This window comes from Adiantum capillus-veneris, chromosome 13, assembly GCF_014529385.1.
Source record: "Adiantum capillus-veneris isolate H3 chromosome 13, ASM1452938v2, whole genome shotgun sequence".
In the NCBI taxonomy this organism is placed as follows: domain Eukaryota; kingdom Viridiplantae; phylum Streptophyta; class Polypodiopsida; order Polypodiales; family Pteridaceae; genus Adiantum; species Adiantum capillus-veneris.
In genome coordinates, this window is record NC_140943.1 from 54,808,812 (window position 1) to 54,830,705 (window position 21,894).

The 21,894-nt window shown below is 44.7% G+C and overlaps 1 protein-coding gene across 2 annotated transcripts in view; it reads right to left on the bottom strand.

Annotated features, from left to right (window-relative positions):
* The window catches only part of LOC147444023 (uncharacterized), a 123,248-nt gene that overhangs the window by 44,478 nt on the left and 56,876 nt on the right, over positions 1–21,894 (bottom strand). For both annotated transcript variants that reach the window (XM_086526775.1, XM_086526776.1), the window contains exon 2: positions 9,663–9,786. In XM_086526775.1, coding sequence (XP_086382901.1) covers positions 9,663–9,786 — 124 coding nt within the window. The remainder of the gene's footprint in view (positions 1–9,662; positions 9,787–21,894) is intronic.

Sequence of the window (21,894 nt, forward strand, 5' to 3'; positions counted from 1 at the left end):
AGGCCCAAAATCACTCGGCCTCACCTACTTCACCTCGCATTTAAGGTGAGGAGACAATGGACTAAGATGGTCAACATCAGGTAATCCAAATCCAAGGCCATCAAAGCTATTTAAGGGAGGCATCTAGAAGATATCTTACCGATCATGCATGCTCGCATCGAGGGGCAAATCGTCTCCAATGTCTACATAGATGAGGGAGCCCAGATTTACGTTATGAGTGAGAAAATGATGCATCGTCTTGGCCTAAAGGTAAATAGGCCTGCTCCATGCAAAGCAAAGATGGCTAATAATCTTAAGGTACGGTGCGTGGGAACAACAAATGTTGTTAGAGTTAAGGCCTTTGATACAGAGGTAGGTGTGGATGTGTTTGTGATGCCTACTAAGGGGGAGGGTTATTCAATCATCTTAGGGAGACCATGGCTCATGGAAATGAGGGCAAAGCAAGACTGGGCACAGGTTTGCTTAAGATGCCTTAGACAAAAGGTAAGAAGATCCTCTACAATATAAAGATCCTACATACCCTTTCTCTTCTTCTCTCTCCCTTCAATATAAGATTTTAAATAAGCAGAAGACAAGATGGCGGCCACAATTACATACACCCCATTTTCCTAGTTACCAATATATTTTCATAGTTTGAGAAAACTATTGAATCCTCCCCCTCCCTCCCTATATAAGAGGCCATGAGTACACACACGAATACAACCATAGAGAGAATGCAACACACTTGTGGACACAAGGAAACACACATACAGAACAAAACACACACGATTCATACACATAGGGAGAAATATGTAACACATAATACCTAGTGTATACCCTACTGCTCCATCACCATCAACACAATCCTTGTGCTATATGTTAATAGTATGAACACGTCACACTCCACCATGAATAATATAAGCACTTGTGATCGAGGACTCAACATGCGACATCGACAAGAAGAATGAAGGCCGCTCTCATATTACTCACCTCCTAGCTGCGTTTCTCGCTAGGTGGTGCCTCCTCCTCCCCCTCCCCCCCTCATATGTGATAAGAGTGTTCCTTTCTCCAGAGACGATTCACAAGGTCTCTAGCCCTGCAGGTGTAGATGCCACCCTCTCAGGCTGCAATTTCCCCGTATCATATCACTTGCGTCCCCACTGAAAAGGACTCTTGTAGCCTTTTAGTTTACCAGACTGACGTGTGCATACTTTATCATGGACGAGTCACTCCTTGAATTCGCCAATAAGACCACCGAGAAGTGAGAGCTTCAAGAAAACATAATGCAGCTCATCAAAACACTCTTGAAAGGGTGCTCCGTTGTCATTATAGAAGAGTTGGTGAGACCATCTTTTCTTACTCAAACTGTGTACATCCTCACCATCCTCGCATGCATAAAAGCAAGGCGTAAGTAACTTTATGCTCACAATACTGTCAACAATCACACGTCAAATAAGTGCAGCCCGAAGTGAATGAGGGGCTATCATTTTCTCCCTTTACATTAGCACGAGCGTTCTTACCTCGGCACGTTTTCAAGTTCTATCAAGGCTCCCTACACTGACACTTCCATCTTTGTCAGCTATCCCACCTACGTCCACAACTAGCATCCGCAACGTGAAGAAGCTACTCAAACCACGTGGTCCCACCCTCTCCCTCACGCCAAGAGGCTCTCAAGAGAATCAAGAGTGTTTCACCTTCGACGGTCACCGCGTCTTCAAAACAAAATGGTAAAAGATTATAAATAATTTACTATTTTGTTTTGAAGACACCATGACTGTCAAAGACAAAACACTCTTGATTCTCTTGACACGAGGGACCACATGTTTGCACTAGCTTCTTCAAGTCGCAAAGGCTAGTTGTGGATGTAGGTGGGATACCTGACAAAGATGGGGGTGTCACTGTAGGGAACCCCGATGCAACTTGAAAATCTGTCGAGGTAACAATGCCCGTGCAACTGTCAAGTGAGAAAATGATAGCCCCTCATTCACTTCAGATTGCACTTATTTGGCACGTTTGATTGTTGACAGTAGTGTGAGCATAAGGTTGCTTGCGCCTTGCTTTTACACTTGCGAGGATCGGGAGGGATGTACACAGTATGAGTAGGAAAAGAGGGTCTTACAACTCTTCTATATTCACGACAAAGCACCCTAAGCAAGAGCATTTTAATGAGTTGTGTCAGGTTTTTTGAACCTCCTCCTCCTCGGTGGTTTTAATTGGCAAATTCAAGAAGCAACTCATCCATGATAAAATGTACACATGTCAGTTCTATAAATTGAAGGTTATACGAGCCCACCTCAGTGGGGACGCGAGTGATATGATGCACCTCCAAGGCTAGACTCCATGAATCATGTTTAGGAATAGAAGCTATCACATACGAAGGGAGGGGGAGAGAGATACCACCTAGCGAGAAACACAGCCAGGACGCAAAGACAAGATCATATGGTATACTACATATCATGTCACGCAACCAAGCATGCTATGCAATGATACACCAGCTCACACCACATGTGGGATCTGGTGGTGAGGAAACAAGATAGGAGAGAGAATGAGCGGGAGAGGACGTGTGAGTGTAGCTGTATGACTTGCTATTCATACAAGAGGTAACGAGCCCGCACATCTCAACATGCAAAGCAAAAGAAAAGGACAATCATAAAACATACTCACAAAAAATCATTAGTCAAAGAGACGAGCAATGGCACAAGGAAGAGAGTAGATTATTTGCAAGAAGAGAATACAAGGATAAAAAACGGCAAGAAGGAAAGAAGACCATGGGGTGCATCATTGATGGAGGGAGGTGGTGGCGAAGGATAATGTGAGAGCAGCTTTCATTCTTCTTGTCCACATCGCATGTTGAGTCCCCCATCACAAGTGCGCAAGGATCTGGTGCTTAGATTATGCATGTGTGATGTGTTCATGCTATTAGCATGTAGCACAAGAGTGTGTGTTGATGATAACAAAGGGGTAGAGTGTAGACTAGGTATTATGTGTTGCATAGTTCTCCCTATGTGTATGCATCATTTGTGCTTCATTCACTATGTGTGTTGCCTTGTGTCCCTTTAGTGTATTGCATGTGTGTTGCATCCTCTCTAAGTGTGTATTTTTTTGTGTGCTCATGGCCTGCTTATATAGGGCAAGAGAGAGAGAGAGAGAGTCAACAATTTTTTCAAAATATGAAAAATATTGGTGACTAGGAAAATGAGGTGTATCTGACTCTGGCCCCCATCTTGTCTCGTGCTTATTTAAATTCTCATAGTTGAGGGAGAGAGAAGAAGAGAGAGGGTGTGTAGGATTTAGAAAAAAGGGTGATTTACGATGACTTAATCTTGGATGTGGTAAGATTAGTAGGAATAGAAGAGAGAGAAAAAAAAAAGCATTTACAAGAGGAGTTATCGGAGGTGAGAGTTGCAGGTGAGGTTGAATCCGCCAAAGATGGTGGTAGCATCTCCATGTATTAGCCAAGACCACTGTAAAAAGGCCGTGTCTTCTTCCAATCATGTATGAAGACTTGTAACACCACGCTCCTAGTAGAGTGAACCACTAAAAATGGCCTGTGTCAGCATTATGTGAGCAAATTGGGATCCACTATTAATAATTCTAAAAAAATTGAAAAATTTGAGCAAAAAGTTGAGCTTACGAGCTAAAACTTTCATGTTTACCACTTCATTCGTAGGTCTTCTATACCCATAAAGTTGGCTAAATAAAGTATTATTTGAGCCTAAAAAATCTTATGATGGTCGCCTCTGAGTAGACTTCGTTCTCTCAAGGTCCACGATGCATAAGCGTAGAGCAATGGAGAGAGAGAGAGAGAGAGAGAGAGACTATTGAACCAACCAACTCGGCAATAAATTAGTGATTATACAATGAGAACAAGGTGATGCTTATATAGTATATACTAATCTGGAATCCCTTAAGCACCCCCTTAAGCAAATTGCCCTACCCAAGATTTGACAAATAAGTAAAATAAATACCTAAAGCCAAAATAAATATTGGAATTACATTGGGCTATTCACTTGAAATGCTATAGCTTTAATACCCTCTCTGCATCTCATAGTGGACATATGTAGGAAGACCACTCGATGAAGAAGCTACCATGGACACCCGAGTAGTACGTCTACTATCAGATACACGTCGTTTATACAACCATCAATCTTTTGACCTTAGAAGAATACCATCTTGAGCACTGTTTGTCTCATAGAAAATTAATTTGTAGACCACGCTGCATCCAAGAATCCCCATTCATGAACTTTGAAAACATCACGTCCAAACATTCCTAGACAATTAACTTTGGAACTCGTCCTGTCCATAATCCGGCTAACAACAATGGATTGGTGCACTCATCCATAATGTTTTTATAATCACATTGGTTCCTTGCTAGATGCATGTGCATCGAACTCCAACCCAAGGGTTCAAACACCAATAACTTGAACTCCAATGCACGGGTCCCAATCATTTGTAGAGAGCTTCTCTTGCCCCTCTTTGCGGCTCACAAGCCTCTCCCTGGCTGAAGCTAGTTGCCGCAACCACCACTTGACTAGAAATCTGGCATGTTGGCCATTGTGGCCACCACCACGTCTGCCATGCCGACCTTCTCCGTCAAATCTGTATCACCATTATTCTATCTAGCTTGCCTTTGCCTTTGTCCTTTTGTGAGTTTCTGTTTTTGTTTGGTCCCCTAAGCGAGCTCATGCAATTTCCTTTGGCTTCATGATCTCAAGCCAAACAAATTGACGACTTCCTTGAGAACTTAGGTCGAGCATAGGCCGTTAACTGGGTGTTGGTTGATTCACTTTCCATAGCCTATAGGGGTGTTTGTCGGTGGTACTTGAGTAAGGGGTGCCATCTTGTCGGTTCTAGCCTTGGCAAGCTGTGGAGCTCCTCTGTGCACTCCAAATCGCCTAGCCAAGGCATCTCCATACGCTAAGGGGAAGCCCACCACCACCTGCCTCAAGAGCTGCTTCCAAGGACTTGGATGGATTAGCGTTTCAAGGAAGCTATCGCTGCCCGTTGCCTTTTTTGCTAGCATTCTGGTACACTACAAACCGGGAGGCCAAAGGAGTTGTCGGTGCTTCCCGCTTATAGCATCCCATAACTTTGTCGCTATCGTACCCTATTGCTTCTCCTTAACAAAAAATTTTCCACCTGTGGTAGTGTTTTAAAACGCCATGCAAGAAATGCATGGAGCTACTAGCTGTTAAAAAATATATTGCTTGTGGCGGGACTTCTCTTGACTACGTTTCAAAACGCATACTAAACTAGGTCAAAACGGCAAGGATCTTCACTTCTATTTCAAGATGATTTACCAATGCATCATAGAATCCAAGTAATCGCCTCAAAGAATCGGCAAGCAGCGTATCACCTGGCAGACCTACATCACTCCCGCAGGAGATCTAGTGGCCAATCTACCACCGTGAGACCTCTCCCTATCTCATCTTGGTTCATACTTGCAAACCCTAAAAACACAGCAGAAAATCAGCCCTAATTTGACCGCTTTTTAGCAAGGCGTACATGCGGAATTTCCTGTCTGTCCTGTGAAGAGTAACCCTCTTCCATAATGCCCTTCCCTTTGTCGGCCATAGTGTAACCCCGCGTTCCTGTACTCTGTGTCTTTACCCAAAACAACCGAGGCTCACTCTTTAAGGAAAGAGTGATTCAAATCTCGGCGGTGGAACCTTGAAACCGGCCCGTGGGGCGGTAGGCGTTGGCTTTCACCCGAAATTCTTTACTTTACTTTAGAGACACACACAGAGCACTTTGCAAAGGGAACCTGCGACGGGAATTAACACTTAAGCACACACACGGCTCAGAAGCTAGAATGCTCCGAGCAGACGCCGACAACCTGTAGGCCGCAAAATTGGCACCCCTTTCGGTATTTCTTTGTACTTTGAGAGGGTAAATTTACAAAGTAGAGTCCTAGGAATCCTTTGTCTATATCTAATTAGATACCACTTGATTTGGCCAAATTTCAGTACCATAACCACCCCAAAACTTGCGCAAAACCAATTCCCTTGCTGGAACTCACTTGCACTCGCATAAACCCTTTGATTCTTGCCCGAAAACAGTAAATTCAGCACGCTGTATTTACTGGTTTTTGCCCTGTTTTCAGCCCCAAACAGTCCCCTAACTGTCCTCTGCCAGTGGGGCACTATTCCCAATGGTTCTGGCGTCCGTATGGCTGAAAAACAGTCAATTTACAGCGCATACACAGCGCTGAAAATGCACCTATACGGTGAGTTTATGACCCTCACCGGTGCCTGCTTTGGAGTAGCAGTTAGCTACCCCTGTTCCTGCTCAAGGAGGCTCTTGCCTCAGCACAAAAGCATGAACCCACACAGTTGTACAACAGTCAAATGAAGAGCCCTCTTGTGGGGCATCACATAACTGTACGTAGGGGAGAGAGAGAGCAGTATGTAGTGTGCAGGTCATCACTCCTAGCACCACACTGTAGAGAGGAAAGCAAGCACCCCATAGCTCTTAACCTGTGACAGGTTCTCAATGAAGCATCCCCCCAGCATAAATCGAGCGACCCCTCTGTTGCGCTTGACCTGTAATGCATCTGTGAACAAATAGATGCAAAAAGGGGAAGATTTCCATGGCTGCCAAAACCTGCCTATCGCTGAAAACGCAGCAAAACAGCCCTGTAAACACGCATCTAGTGCCTTCCCATGCTGAAAATGAGCTCCTTTGACCTAGGCAAAGTTATGGGAAGCTCAAAAATGGAGAGAAATGACTGAAAATCACAGTTATCAGCCTCCAAAACTGCTCTAAAGAGTCAATTACGAGTTCTCTTCTCCCAAACTTGGTAAATTGACCAAAAAGTGCCACTTGACGCTCATACATGCAATTTCCCCGCATTGGGCTTCCTGCTTAAAAATCTCTCAACTGGTGCATCAGGTGACTTTGCAGCAGAATAATAAAATGTTCCCCTGGTCATACCAAAGGTAATGACGCGAACACATTTCACGGCCCAAAATAGCAGTTCCCTAATTTTTAGGAGATGTTGACCATCTATCCTCATTGGGACCACATCCAAAAGAGCAATGTGGCCCAACTGTCGGATACTTTCTGTTGGTGATCCCACCTTGACTGTAGGCCTTTATTGAGTTCACTTCCTAGTATCCACCAGCTTGCTAAGTGCGACGGGGGGACCTACATGATCTTGAACTAAGCCTAGACATCCTTTTACTTTACGAGTTCCAGTGCCGACTAACTTCCCGTCTGCGGGTGAAACTACCGTTCACATTGGCCATACAATGTCCGACCATTTGCAACTTCAAAAAGAGGGTCTCAAAAATTAAACAAAAATCATTGGAAAGAAACCAACAACTAAGGTTAGCAGTTGCCACGTCCTCGTGACAGAGATGGTGCATCTAGTGAGTACTAGAAGGGGAGCAATCTGTCTATGTTGAACCCATGCGCCTGAAACCATGATGTCATCTCCTTATACCAGCATGTTGTATCTCCCTGCATGGCTAACTGTCGAGAGGACTCAAGTGCAAGGCGGGCATATCTCTCTCTGGGAAGTTCCCACAAGCGGTGTATGAAGGAGACTTATCTGGTGAGCGCCTCAACCACCACACACACACAGAAATGAAATGAAATGAAAAGAAATGTTATATTGACGTCTTCAAGAGGCCAAAAAGACCTATGAGACCAAAAAGTTACAATTGGTGAATCTGATACCATGTCTGAGTACGGAAATTACAAAGTTACAAAGAACTAACACTAAAACACTAAGGGGAAAGGAAATAGGGTTGGGGGGGGGGGTGTTGTTTGTGGGTTCAGATGAAATCTCTCATCGATCGTTGTCGGATCTCATCGACCTCCTCCATGGTCAGTACTCTGGTTGGGCATCTTGTCATGTGGCTTCGATTTGGATCGATCCCCGTCATTGTTGCCTCCACGCAGCAAGCCACCCACCTCATCCTCCAAATACATGATCAGGTGTTTGCTGGCTGGCCTCACCTTGCTGCTACCGTCGCCTCTGTCTATGATTATACAGACATAACCTTCTTCTCACCCAACTCACGCCAGAGGCTGATGAGACACATTTGTGTCCTGGTGAGCTCCAAGAGGGTACAGTCCTTCAAACATGTGAGAGAGGCAGAGGCACATATGCTTGTCAGGGCTGTCATGAAAGAGCTTATGAGAATGCTACTAGCCATGCCTAGCATAGAGCCGAATCATGATGCGGTTTCCGTTAGATATGTACCGATAAAGATGATAGATGCAGCCATCCGCCCGGTTATGGTGGGGAAGCGGAAATAATTTCCACAGGTTCAAATATGGACCCTTCTCTCAATCTGCTGTATCTTCTTGATGAGTTGATACAGTGCCTCAGCATCTTCAACCTAAGAACTCCAAAGGGGCTGTGCGGTTTTACATAGAAAGGAAATTTAAGACCAAGTAGCAAAGATTAGGCAAATCTTACTTTGCTTGAGGAAGTAACACTAGCCAAATTTTTTAAGGCTCCTATTACCTTTGAGATTAGTCCTTGTTACAGCGAAGGAGGGGCTGAGCTTATGACAGTTTGTGGGAAGGTGTGAATAAGTATCATACTTATCCAGTTAACATTTGCAATTTGGAGCAAGAGTGTTTGAGCGAACAGTTACACACAAGTGCTAGGTATTTCAGATAAAAGGATATTGTATGAAGCTTATTCCAAGTAATTCCAATGCTTTTTTGTTTTTTGGTGAGGGAAGGAGGTATTCACTTTGGCTATTCTAGTACCTGTATTGGTCTTGTACTGTCTCACTTCTTTATTATTTCTTCTCCATCTCTGTTTATTTTAATCATTCCCTGATTTCACCTAACAATGGATATTATGTTTCTGACTTGATCCAAAAAGTACAAAGCTGTACCATCACTTATCCAGTTTCTTCTCTAATGAAAAAAAAGGACTAGGCTGAACTCATTGGATATTGTAATGCTGCAACAACAATCCCCCCCCCCCCCCCCGACACACACACAAAAAAAAAACCCAAGACTCTAATGTATCACTGCCTCAATCCAGCCTTGTCCCCAAGCCATTCTCTCTATCAATCAAAATACAAACAACTTGCCAATGGATCATTTTGAATGGAGCAGAAACTTTGAAGTCTCAAAAGCCATGATGGGCAATTCTCATCAAAAGTATCCTCCTCCAAGGCTTTCAAAGTTTCAAGAGAGCAACAATCTCATTCAAGCTTTCCGAAACTCCTCTAAGGTATCATCTGCAGAAACTACTTTGAGATACCCAGCAACAGGCTCAATATATATAGCCTCAGTTCACCTACTCAGTCCTTTGATGCAACAAAAGAATGGTCCTGCCAAGCTCCAAATGGAAGGCTAAGCAATGCTACCAGTCTCATTCAATGCCTGTAAAAACCCTTGACACCTATGCATCCAACTTCAATGAGCAACAAACTTGCAGTGATTTCCCCAATATGCATCGCCAACAAACACTTCACAACCGACAGTCAAGTGCTTTGTCAGTAAGTGTGAGTCACTAAACTAACAGCTTCATGTATTTGAATAATCGCACATTGAAGAAAATTTTGCATGCACAACCTACCTAAAAGTGTCATTTTTTTAAAAAAAAATGCTTGTATCCAAGTCTTCCTTCTTGAGAACTTATGAAAACAAGAAATTTTGATTGTTGAAAAAGGTAAAGAAATAATCAGCCATGTTGGCACAGTGTATCTGACCTCTTCGCTTCCAATGAGCACATGCTCCAATTTGTCAATGTCTCTTTCGATATTTGAAAGCATTGCACTTTGATGATTCGGATCTGTCGTGTTCCAGAACCCCGTTTCATGAATAAAAGAAAGCCTACAATATCCAAGGGCATTGTCTCAACAATCAAACCAGATGATAGTTACACTTGGCCTTGGCACACATTTAAAAGAATAATGTCTTCATGATCAGAACCCCATGATGAACACTCAAGAAAACACTTGCAAAGAGACTTTTCTTTTTTAGCGAAAGAATGTGTGTAAATGTATTACTCTTCAAATATATGGAATAGCAAAAATGAGCTTTTGCATAATGTAAAACAAACTTTTTCCACGAAACATCCAAAATGCCATATATATCATATAGGTCAAAGTGCCACATATTGCGACCATATATTATTGTGAGAGAGACAAATCAAGGAGGATTTTTCATGAACAGGCGGTGAAGTGTATACACCATTGGACCGTGATCCGCACTCAACTCGCCACCACACCTAGACTACTACCGATCTCTAATATGCCTAGCGATCTAACACTAGCAGCGAGACCCTCACTCAACATAGCAATATTCATCCCCTATCTCCTCCATACATATAACAATAAGCTCTGCCAAAGTCAAAGGGATTCCCAGCCGAGAGACAGTCACAATCCTTGGAGATGGCCTGTCAACATAAGCAGCTTGGAGATAATCCTTCGGCTGTCTACCACCACCACCTTGCATACCAAGCAACAGTCCTCCAATGAAAACAACAGAATTCCATGCAAGAGCTTCGCTAGCCTGGTTCCCAATGGAAAGATAGTCAACTGTCACAATCCTTGGAGATGGCCTGTCAATATAAGAAGCCTGGAGATAATCGCTCAGCTGTCTACCAGACAGCTTCTATGCCACCACCTTGCATACCAAGCAACAGTCCAATGAAACCACTAAACGGTGAAGGGAGGAAAGAGTATCTGCTGAAATTCGGACCCGGGCGAATCATCAGAATCCATGATAAAGAGTACTCTCAATGCTCAGAATGGTGCAAGACCAGATGCAACCCGCGAAGAGTCAATGAATGGTGACTCAGTAGGATTCTCCACAACAATAGCAACTTATCAGAATCTGGAACCAAACAACTCAATCAACCGGCATTCAATTGTTGTGTGTGTGTGTGTTTGGGTGGGGGGGGACTGCTGATTTAGAGCAACAGAGAGAGTCGATTCTACAATCAGCACAAACCTATTTCAAAAACAATCATGTAAATTGCACACAAAGAGAGAAGCATACTTGCACGTGGAGTTCGCTGCAATAGAATCGTATGAAACCAATCGCACACTATTTTACGGTGTTGATAAGAAGCAACAATTTCACAAACTTTAGGTCAGCATGATAAGAAATGGGTTCCATACATAAGAAATGTTTTGAAACCTTTCGTAAGTTTCGAATGGGTAGGAAACGCCTTTCAAAACAACACTGGTTGTAGGGCTGGTTGTGCTGCAACGTGAGACTGTGCATGCGTGCGTCCAATGTGTGTGAGAGTAATAACTGTCTAGATAAGGGTGTGCGTGAGTGAGAGAGAAGGCGCTCTCAGCTAGAATGGCACGGGCTCAGCTGCGTGGAAACTTGGATCAGTTACTTAGGCTTGACTTTAATACGACCCCACAGTGGATCAGGAGGTCAGCGCCCGCATTCACATACGGCCAAGAGACAGTGGAGTATACAAATGCTTACACCTACCTTGGAGTGGTTTTTAGTAGACCAGCATTTTCATTGAGAAGAGCAGCAGAGACAAGATTGACCAGAGCCCATGCAGCATTGGGTAGGTTGGAGAGGATGTGTTCACATGTTCAGTTTCAGGGGCCTCGGACGAAGCTCTGGCTCTTTGACACCCTGGTGGCTTCTGCATTGCTCTATGGAGCTGAGATTTGGGGACCTTCATTGGACCATCATGGGAGGACAGGTCGCGTTGATGGATGGGGGGACATGGAGAAGCCACTAGTCTCTATGATCTCACGGCTCATAGAGCCAAGGCTTCAGTACCACGTGGCATTATACGAGCAGAGCTAGCTGCCCCCCCACTAGTGGTTGAGGCGCTCACCAGATCTTTCTCCTTCATACACCGCATCTGGGAACTTCCCAGAAACAGATATGCCCGCCTTGCACTTGAGTCCTCTCGACAGTTAGCCATGCAGGGAGATACAGCATGCTGGTATGGGGAGATGACATCATCGTTTCAGGCGCATGGGTTCAGCATAGACAAACTGCCCCCCTTCCAGTACTCACCATCGTCACCATGAAACGCGTTTCGGCAGGTCAGGACAGGTGAAATGTTTCGGGCCTTGAAACATTACGCTCACCAAGTGAAACACAAGCCGTTTCACTAACAACAAGTTACAATAGTTTTAGTTTCAAAGTCGCTAAACGCACGTTTCAGTCTCACGTTTCACTGTGCTCTCATTTTGGACTAAAACCTTTCGTGGTGAAACCCCGCATTTCAGGGTGAAACGTTTCGCGGTTACGCTGGTACTCACTGGATGCACCCTCTCTGACTCTCACACAGTCCGAGATTACCAGGCTCATCCTCCAGGACCTGACTTAGCTAGACATCACGAGGACATGGATACAGCCATCACAGGAGCTGGGCATGGGATACGATGTGCTATTGGCCAGATACGCACATCTTCACACCAACTGCTGATCAAGACTGGGAAATACAGCAGAGTACCAGCAGAGGCCAGGACATGCCTCCTATGTGACCTGGAGCTTGAGACAGAGTTGCACTACACATGCCATTGCCCCGTCTACTACGAGATACGCGGCCGCTTCCACTGCTTGTTCAGAGAGGGCTTCGGACCACTCTCCAGAGTCATGCGGTACGAGGATCAGAGATGCTTGGGTCTGTTTCTGCTCGAGCTGCGCAGACACAGAGAGAGCTTGATGAGAGGAGAGGCTAGCCAGTCTCAAAGACACATCACAGACTTCTTTAGAGCAGACACTGGACACCCAGAGAAGCTACTACCACAGCAAATCTTGTCGCGTCACACGAGAGGCACACTGATCGATCGAGCGACTGAGCTGGGGAGATCCAGACGCCCACGACTGCAGAGGATTACACAGCATCGACGGAGGTTGCATCAGAGGATTCGGATCACTTTGGCCCAACATGCACGACGCCCGGTCAGGCTATTGACCATGGAGGAGATTGATGAGATCCACCAACACCGATGCTGGATCTTTTGTGATCTGTGATTTAGCTATCCCACCTATCTGCTTAGATCACACCTAGCTGTTTCAGATTCCATAGCATTTTATTATGTCATTTTATTATGTCATTTTATTTTGTCATTTTTGTTACTCTTTGTATCAGATCCACCACATTGTAACTTTCTCGTCTCATAGGTCATTCTGGCCTTCTGAAGACGTTAATATAACATTTCATTTCTCTCTCTCTCTCTCTCTCTCTCTCTCTCTCTCTCTCTCTCTCTCTCTCTCTCTCTCTCTCTCTCTCTCTCTCTGATTTAGCTATCCCACCTAGCTGGATCTTTTGTGATCTGTGATTTAGCTATCCCACCTATCTGCTCAGATCACACCTAGCTGTTTCAGATTCCATAGCATTTTATTCAGTCATTGTCATTTTTGTTACTCTGACTTTGTATCAGATCCACCACATTGTAACTCTTTGGTCTCATAGGTCATTCTGGCCTTCTGAAGACGTTAATATAACATTTCATTTCATTTCTCTCTCTCTCTCTCTCTCTCTCTCTCTCTCTCTCTCTCTCTCTCTCTCTCTCTCTCTCTCTCTCTCAACCTGCTACTACAGCCTCATATGTGTGAAGTTTCAAGAACCCATTCTACATGGAAAAATAAGTATCGTGCATATTTCTTGATTCTTAGGTCATGACAAGCTTCCATATCCAATGTAGTGCTTCATTTGACTAAAAACATCATATTTTCCCGATTAAGCCCATGCTACACCACATAGAGAATTTTCACGCAACCAGTCTATTTTTCCTATTAACTTCAATGAGTTCCTAATGTAAGCATAAGGTTGCTATAGTCCCAAAACAATATATTATGTATACAATTAAGTACAAAAAATTTACATTTTTTGTATTATGCATACCTATCATCAATGTTTGCATGACTACACCGATATTTACTTGTATATAATACGCCTTGGTAATTCACCTTTATGCTAACCCCCACAAAACATTAGAAACATCCAAACATGTTTTCTTATGATAATTCTAAACATAACTACAAAGCGTCCTGTGTTTTTAATAAACAGTCGCTACCCCCCCTCGCGTTGCAACCACCCCATCCGCACCCTGTCACCAGCGTGTGACTAATATCTATCCTTTTTGTTGATTTCTTTCTTATTATCTATTTACTTTCACTTTTTGGAAACACCCCTCGGGAAATCTAACTGCCCTGCATTGCATAGCTAGTGTGGAACTGTCCAGAGGGAGCCCAGGCCTGAGGGCAAGAGAGCACTAAGGTTGGACAAAGACTATGGTTAGCCAAAGTGGGGTCATTGACTAGCCAAAGTGAATCCTTTGCTACAGAGGCTACATTTCAGTTCTGGGTGTGGCTACAGTGTACAAAGGGGGTTGGATGACCTAGAAAGATACAATGGCAACATCTCCTAAAATTTAGGGAACTGCTATTTTGGGACTTGAAAATGTGTTTGCGTCATTACCTCTGGAATGACAAGGAGAACATTTTCTTACTCTGCCGTTAGGTCAACTGGGCAACCGGTTGGGAGATTTTTAGGCGGCAACCCTGAAACGGGAAAATGCTTGTAAATGCGCCAAGTGGCACATTCTGGTGCACTTTCCTCATGCAGAAAAATGGGCGCTGATTTTTAAGCTGGGAGAGGCTCATTTTCAGCTTTTGTCACAGGTTAAGAGCTATGGAGTGCTTGCTTTCCCTCTTATGCACAGTGTGGTGCCAGGAGTGATGCCCTGCACGCTACGCACTGCCCTCTCTCTCCCCTTTGGCAGTATGTTATGCCCCACTAGTTGGCTCTTCATTTGACCAATGCACAGTTGTGTGGGTTCATGCGCGATTGCCGAGGCAAGAGCCTCTTGCACAGGTACTCGATTAGCTAGCGGCTAATCCCCCCACAGGTACAGGTGAATTCGGAGAGGTTTCACGCCAGAAATCTCGTCCGATTCAAAGGGCAAGTAGCCCTATAGGTGCGGGAGCTCGACGACTTGCTACGGATACGACCGGCACGCGAAACGGAGCCCGAAACAGTAAATTAGAGCCTGCTGTGTATTTTTGCAGGTTTAGGGTTTTGGCCCTAAACGGTCCCTAATACCCCCAGGAGGTTCGGGGACGTAAGGGGACCGCTGTACAGGTGATCTGGGGCATTTTCGGGGAAAACAGAGAATTCAGCGTGCTGCAGATTCTTGCCAGGTCTTGCAAAGTGCAAGTATGCGTCGGGAAAGACATTCAATGCGTGGGAATACTGACTGTGAAAGGTCCTAGTACAGTTATGCTACCGAAATCGGGTCGGAACAGTTGAAATTCAGCCAAGTTTGTGCGGGGCAGCTTGTAGGGAACCACAGCATTTATTCCCTCTTTTGAACAATAAAGAAATACCGAAAGGGACGCCTAAGTTAGGGGCCAATCTAGTGTCGGTCTACTCATACAGGTGCAATCTAGCAGCCTGTATCCCTCTCCCCTTTGTTGTGTCTTGAAAGTACAGGTAAAATAGACGACTGATAATGGGTGAAAGCTAAATCAAGGTTTAAGGTAAAGTCTACAGCCCTTTTTGGATTGAACAGGCCGGTTACACACCCCCTCCCCCGCGCTGCCCCTATAGACCCCCCCCCCCCCCTACGGCCCCGCCCCCTTTCGTGCTCTGCTGCTTCCTACGTAGCCCCCCCGCCCCCCCCCCCCCCCCCCCCCCCCCCTCTTCCCACCTGCAGGTACAGCAACAGCACTCAATCCGCCAAAAATTGCAATTCTTTTCAGAAAATTGTAGATGTTCAGAATATTGTTGTTTTTTGGACATTTGCAAGATTTTCAGGGAATTTACAGGAAATTGCAGAATTCAGAAACTGCAGAAATTGCAGAATTTCAAAAATTGCAGAATTGGCAATTGCATAACGCAGGTTTTTTGTCATTTTGGTCGTATTTTGCAGAAATTACAAGAAATGCACACCATGTGTGCTTAGTGTGGGAGAACATGTATGCATTATGTGGAATAACTTGTGCGTGTAGGTCGATTTTTTCTCGTTTTTGGCACCGATCAAACATGAGGAAGCAGAATGATAAGGCCGACCCCTTAGAAGATGTAGTTCAAAAGTGCAAAGAAGAAATGGCCGAAACCATTAACAAGATCAACCGCCACCTATTAGGGACAACAAAAATGTTTGAAGATCACGTTTCGGCCCAAGAAAGCAAGATCACGACAATGGAAGATCGGATGACGGCCCAAGATGAAGAGATTGCGTCACTCAAGAAGGAGCTCTGTCACGTGACACATCCAACCCTATGTGTCCGTGGACAAGCTACAGCATGATCAGGGTTCAATCAGTCCAATCAGTCTAGATTAGAAGTGATCTGGCACTTTTGTGAGTCTATTCATAGACCGTGCATGCCCAATCACTTAGTGTAGATGCATATCCTCTGATTGCACACAACATGATCATAAGCATTCCCATCAGAATTCATCAGAATCCATGAGGGGAATTTTCCAATGCATTTAGCCTATTTTTCCTATTTTTGACATTTTTCACTTATTATTTTTAAGTGACTTTTGTTGGAAAGTAGGTAGGGCAAATTGAGTAAGTTTGTATATAAGCAAACCTAGACTAGCACTAATTGGCAGAAGAGACAACAGGAGCCAAGCTCAGCAGGCAACTTCTCAAGCAAAACCTTGGCGGTTCTCCCCTCCAAGCAAAGACATCATCGCCTAGCTTCACATCCCTAGCGTTTTCAGCATTTTCACCATCGCCAACAAGCCCCACTCCTTGGCGTTTTTGCATCAGATCTTCACCGCAAGAATGTCTCAACCCTAGCGTTAGTAAAAGCCATCATCGCCATCCAATTCTGGCCTAGCGTTTTCAACTGGTACAACCTCAGCATGCAGCGTTTTTCGGCCATGAAGAACCTGCAAATTCAGCCCTAAGAGAGTAGCAGATTCAGCCCAAAAAGACCAGCAGGTTCAGCCCTTAAGAACCTCAGTTTTCAGCCCTAAAACTTGCAGATTTTCAGCGACAAAGACCTACAGAAACAGTCCCAAAATCAGCGTTTTAGGACTTGCCGCAGATTTCAGCCCATAGCGTTTTTTGGACAGCAGATAAAAGATTGCAGATTTCAGCCCTTAGGTCAATCTCGCCATCACCGTCGTTGACATCGACATAGCCTAGACTTGCATCGGTCACATGCATTCACTTTGTACCAATCATAAGTAGACCACTCTCGCCGACGAGAGTGGGGCCTTCGGAGAAGGGTTTTACAACGTCTCTGGTATATATCTCTCTTCTCTCTCTCTCTCTCTCTCTCTCTCTCTCTCTCTCTCTCTCTCTCTCTCTCTCTCAGTCTCATACACTTGCACGCAGAGTGTCCATTCACTTGTTTGTGATCATAGCACGTCTCTCATTAAGAACGGAAGGCTCTACCTTCCATAAGAACAAAAGGAACCTTGAGCACAATTCGGAGCACTCATCTTGAGCAAAGCGCAAACATTCATTCCGCTGCACCTAACATTGGTATCAGAGCTTTGGCAGTGTTCTGTATCACTCAAGGAAAGAACCACAAGAACCACAAAAAAAAAATTGCTTGTTGAGGTCGCACGAACCCAAGTTCACTTGGGCGTGTCGATTCCTAATCGTGTTTTTTGAAGAGTGACAGGAATCCCAAGAAAGAAGGGCTTGTCCAGCCTCCCCTTGTGCCTCTTTTCACTCATTAAGAGCGGACCGTGCACTTAGCGGCCGGCCAATCGACGTGAGGTGGGAGAAAGCAACCTTGGTGTGAGCGCAAGGCCGCCAAGGGGTGCGCCAGCGGAAAAGAGCAGAACTCGGGTGAAGAGAAGATCCTTCTCTAACACAGATTGCAAGCTAAAGAAGAACCTCAAGAACTCAAGACTCCCAAGAACCAAGACCCACAAGAACCCAAGTTCCTCGTGAACTTAAGAACCCAAGACCACAAGAACCCACAAGAACCCACGACTTCAGAATGGTCATCACTCGAAGCGGAATGGATACTTCGCTTGGAGGTGATGAGCATGAGAGAGGCAAAGAAGAATTTTCCCCACCAGGAGGTTTTTCCGACCCTCCCCCTTCCCCATCTACATCAAGGATTGCACTAACTCCTATGGAGGCTTTCGACAAGATGGTGATGGACATGAAGTTAGACCGCGAAGCACAAAAAGCAGAAAGAGAAGCAGACAAAAAGGCCTACGCAGAAGAAATGGCAACCATAGAGCGTCAGTACGACTTGGAAGAAAAAGAAAGTCAAGCCAAACTTGATCGCGAGAATAAAGCCATCAAAGAAAAGAGCGACCAACACATGAAAGAATTCTTGCGACTCTTTTCTCAAGTTCGTACTTGGAAGAAAAAGAAAGTCAAGCCAAATTTGATCGCGAGAATAAAGCCATCAAAGAAAAGAGCGACCAACACATGAAAGAATTCTTGCGACTCTTTTCTCAAGTTCAGGCACAGATGCAAGAGATTCGGGAAAAGGAGACTCTCTCCAAAGCATAACACACAAGATTTGCATGATTATGAGAAGCATGATGATTTGAATGCCAATGATTTGCATGATGGTTTGGTTGACAATGACAAGCATGATGAATTCCATGATGATCAAGATGTGATTTCTCACAAGTATGATGATTTGCATGAAGATGATGTGATTGTTCACAAGGATGATGAGTTAGTGGATGCTTTTTCTAGCGAAGCTAACCTAGTTGCAGATTCGATCAATCATGAAAGATCGATCTTGGCTCTCAAGCCTAGGTCCCAAGAACCCCTTCAGGAAGAACCGATCTTGGTTGTCGAGCCTAGGTCCAAAGAACCCTCACAGGAAGTATTATTTGTTCGCATGATTAGTACACATGCATTGTACGAGTGGTTCATTCGTGATCGTTTCCTGTATTTTAGTCAACGTCTTTATGTGATCCCTTTTCCTAGGCATGACATATTGTACGTTGAGCACGCTTCACTCATGGATAAGCACGGATGTATACGGATTATTCATGGAAAGCTGAAAAGTATGCATTCAAGGAAGTCACATTCCATGTGTCTTCCTTGGCATGACACATTCGTAGAAAGAGCACATGAAAGTATGAGCACCAAGCATGGGCATTTCCACTGTGAGTTGCCACAGTTGATTGATTTAGATCAGCACGACAAGATTCGATCTCATTGTTTGCGTGTGTGCGGTGAACGGGTTAGCACTCCGTCTCTTTGTTCATCTACATTGCATGCACAGTCTTTGAGGAAGACAAGATTTTTTCCACTCACTTTACATGGAATAGGTATGTTCATGGTTTTGTGTTGAAAATGATTTCAGAAATTTTCAGCCATGGAGATTCTTGAAGAAGAAAGAAGCATGACACTCAATGAAGTTGAAGCATTGAAGGAGCCACACAAGACAGTGTCGCTTTCGGCGCGGCCCAAAGAAGCAAGCATTGTAGACCTTTATGAAGTTCAAGTACCGCACGACCCACACATCAGAGTGGGCCGGCAAAGAGTCTCTTCCAGGATTCCGGATGCTATTGGCGATCTCCCTCGACGCCATACAGTTCGGTACCAGTATCTCACTTTGAAAAGGAGGGGATGTCACGTGACACATCCAACCCTATATGTCCGTGGACAAGCTACGGCATGATCAAGGTTCAGTCAGTCCAGTCAGTCTAGATTAGAAGTGATCTGGCACTTTTCTGGGTCTATTCGTAGACCGTGTATGCCCAGTCACTTAGTGTAGATGCATATCATCTGGTTGCACACAGCATGATCATAAGCATTCCCATCAGAATTCATCAGAATCCATGAGGGGAATTTTCCAGTCCATTTAGCCTATTTTCCCTATTTTTGACATTTTTTACTTATTATTTTTAAGTGACTTTTGTTGGAAAGTAGGTAGGGCAAATTGAGTAAGTTTGTATATAAGCAAATCTAAACTAGCACTAATTGGTAGAAGAGGCAACAAGAGCCAAGCTCAGCAGGCAACTTCTCAAGCAAGACCTTGGCGGTTCTCCCCTCCAAGCAAAGACATCATCGCCTAGCTTCATCCCTAGCGTTTTCAGCATTTGCATCATCGCCAACAAGCCCAAGTCCTTGGCGTTTTTGCATCAGATCTTCACCGCAAGAATGTCTCATCCCTAGCGTTAGTAAAAGCCAACATCGCCATCCAGTTCTGGCCTAGCGTTTTCAACAGGTACAACCTCAGCATGCAGCGTTTTTCAGCCATAAAGAAACTGCAAATTCAGCCCTAAGAGAGTAGCAGATTCAGCCCGGAAAGACCAGCAGTTTCAGCCCTTAAGAACCTCAGTTTTCAGCCCTAAAACTTGCAGATTTTCAGCGACAAAGACCTACAGAAACAATTCCAAAATCAGCGGTTTTGGACTTGCCGCAGATTTCAGCTCGTAGCGTTTTTTGGACAGCAGATAAAAGACTGCAGATTTCAGCCCTTAGGTCGGTCTCGCCATCACCGTCGTCGACATCGACATAGCCTAAACTTCCATCAATCACATGCATTCACTTTGTACCAAATTGTGCAATCATAAGTAGACCACTCTCTCCGACGAGAGTGGAGCCTTCGGAGGAGGGTTTTACAACGTCTCTGGTGTCGTATCTCTCTTCTCTCTCTATCTCTCAGTCTCATGCACTTGCACGCACAGTGTCCGTTCACTTGTTTGTGATCATAGCACATCTCTCATTAAGAACAGAAGGCTCTACCTTCCATAAGAACAAAAGGAACCTTGAGCACAGTTCGGAGCACTCATCTTGAGCAAAGCGCAAACATTCATTCCGCTGCACCTAACAAGCTCGCTGAGGCACGATCACGAAACACACTTGAAGAGGGAGAATTGCAACCCTCTGTAAAAGAAGAACTCAACACAATCAAAGGGAAAGTGCGAGCCATCAAAGAGGGGGAAGAGCAGCATAAAGAAATGAGGACTTCTTGGGTGGACGTTATTATAAAGACTCAACAGAAAGCAGATGAGGTTGAGAAATGGATTGAGGTTGCCAAGAAAGGGAAAAGCAAGGAAACAACATCCACACCCACCATTATCAACCTGACACTAGAAGAGGAGCAAAGAAGACGTGTACGCTCTCTACATGTGAGAATTTGCAGCCTTAAAGACAGATAATATCGAAGAAGAGGTAAAAGAACTCATGGCTTTGACGGGGATTCATGAGCCGATGCACTCAAGAGCTTGGAGAGTGGGCAACAAGAAAAATGGGAGCAGGGGGAAACCTCGAAAGAAAGGGCACTCATCCTTCGTTTTCCCTCCATGGAAGAAAAGGACTTTTTGAAGAAGAGACCAACTCTTTCTCGGGGATGACCTTACCCTCTCACATGTCGCCCATATACAGGAGATAATGCCAAAGATTAGAGCGGTAAGGGAAAAAGGTAAGATTGCCTTTTACCGAGATGGAAGAGTGGTGATATTGGAGCCACGCTCCACATGACGATGTGAGGCCTATGGAACCACACTCAAAGTTGCTACCTGTAATTGTAATGGATCTATGCGTCTTGATGTGGGTGCTTTTGAGGAGAGTTTTACCGGGAGAGACATCATCTTCTACTCTGAGACACATCAGGCCCCTAGGAAGTCTATGCCTCACATTAGTGGATACAAATGGGAGACAGTCTGTAGACAGGAGACACGATCAGAGCACAGAGGGCGGGGCTTAGGAGGAGTGGCAATGTTATTGAGGGAGGAGTTGCAGCCATTGATACATATAGCTCGTAGGGATGAGCAAGCTAGGTACAGTGGGTGAGATTGAGAGCAGAGATTGGCAGATATCTTTACATTGCTATTTGCTACTTTCCCCCGAGTAAGTCAGTATATGCACCACCCAGAGGACAGTCCCCCTTCTCTATTTTGGATGATGACAGATGGGAATTCTCTAGAGATGGTGACATTATCATTTTAGGGGACTTCAATGCTAGGACTGCCCATCATCAGACGGTATTTTATGATACTTCAAAGGAGATGCTGAGAGAGCTGGATGTTGCAGAGAGGGCCTATCCAGAATA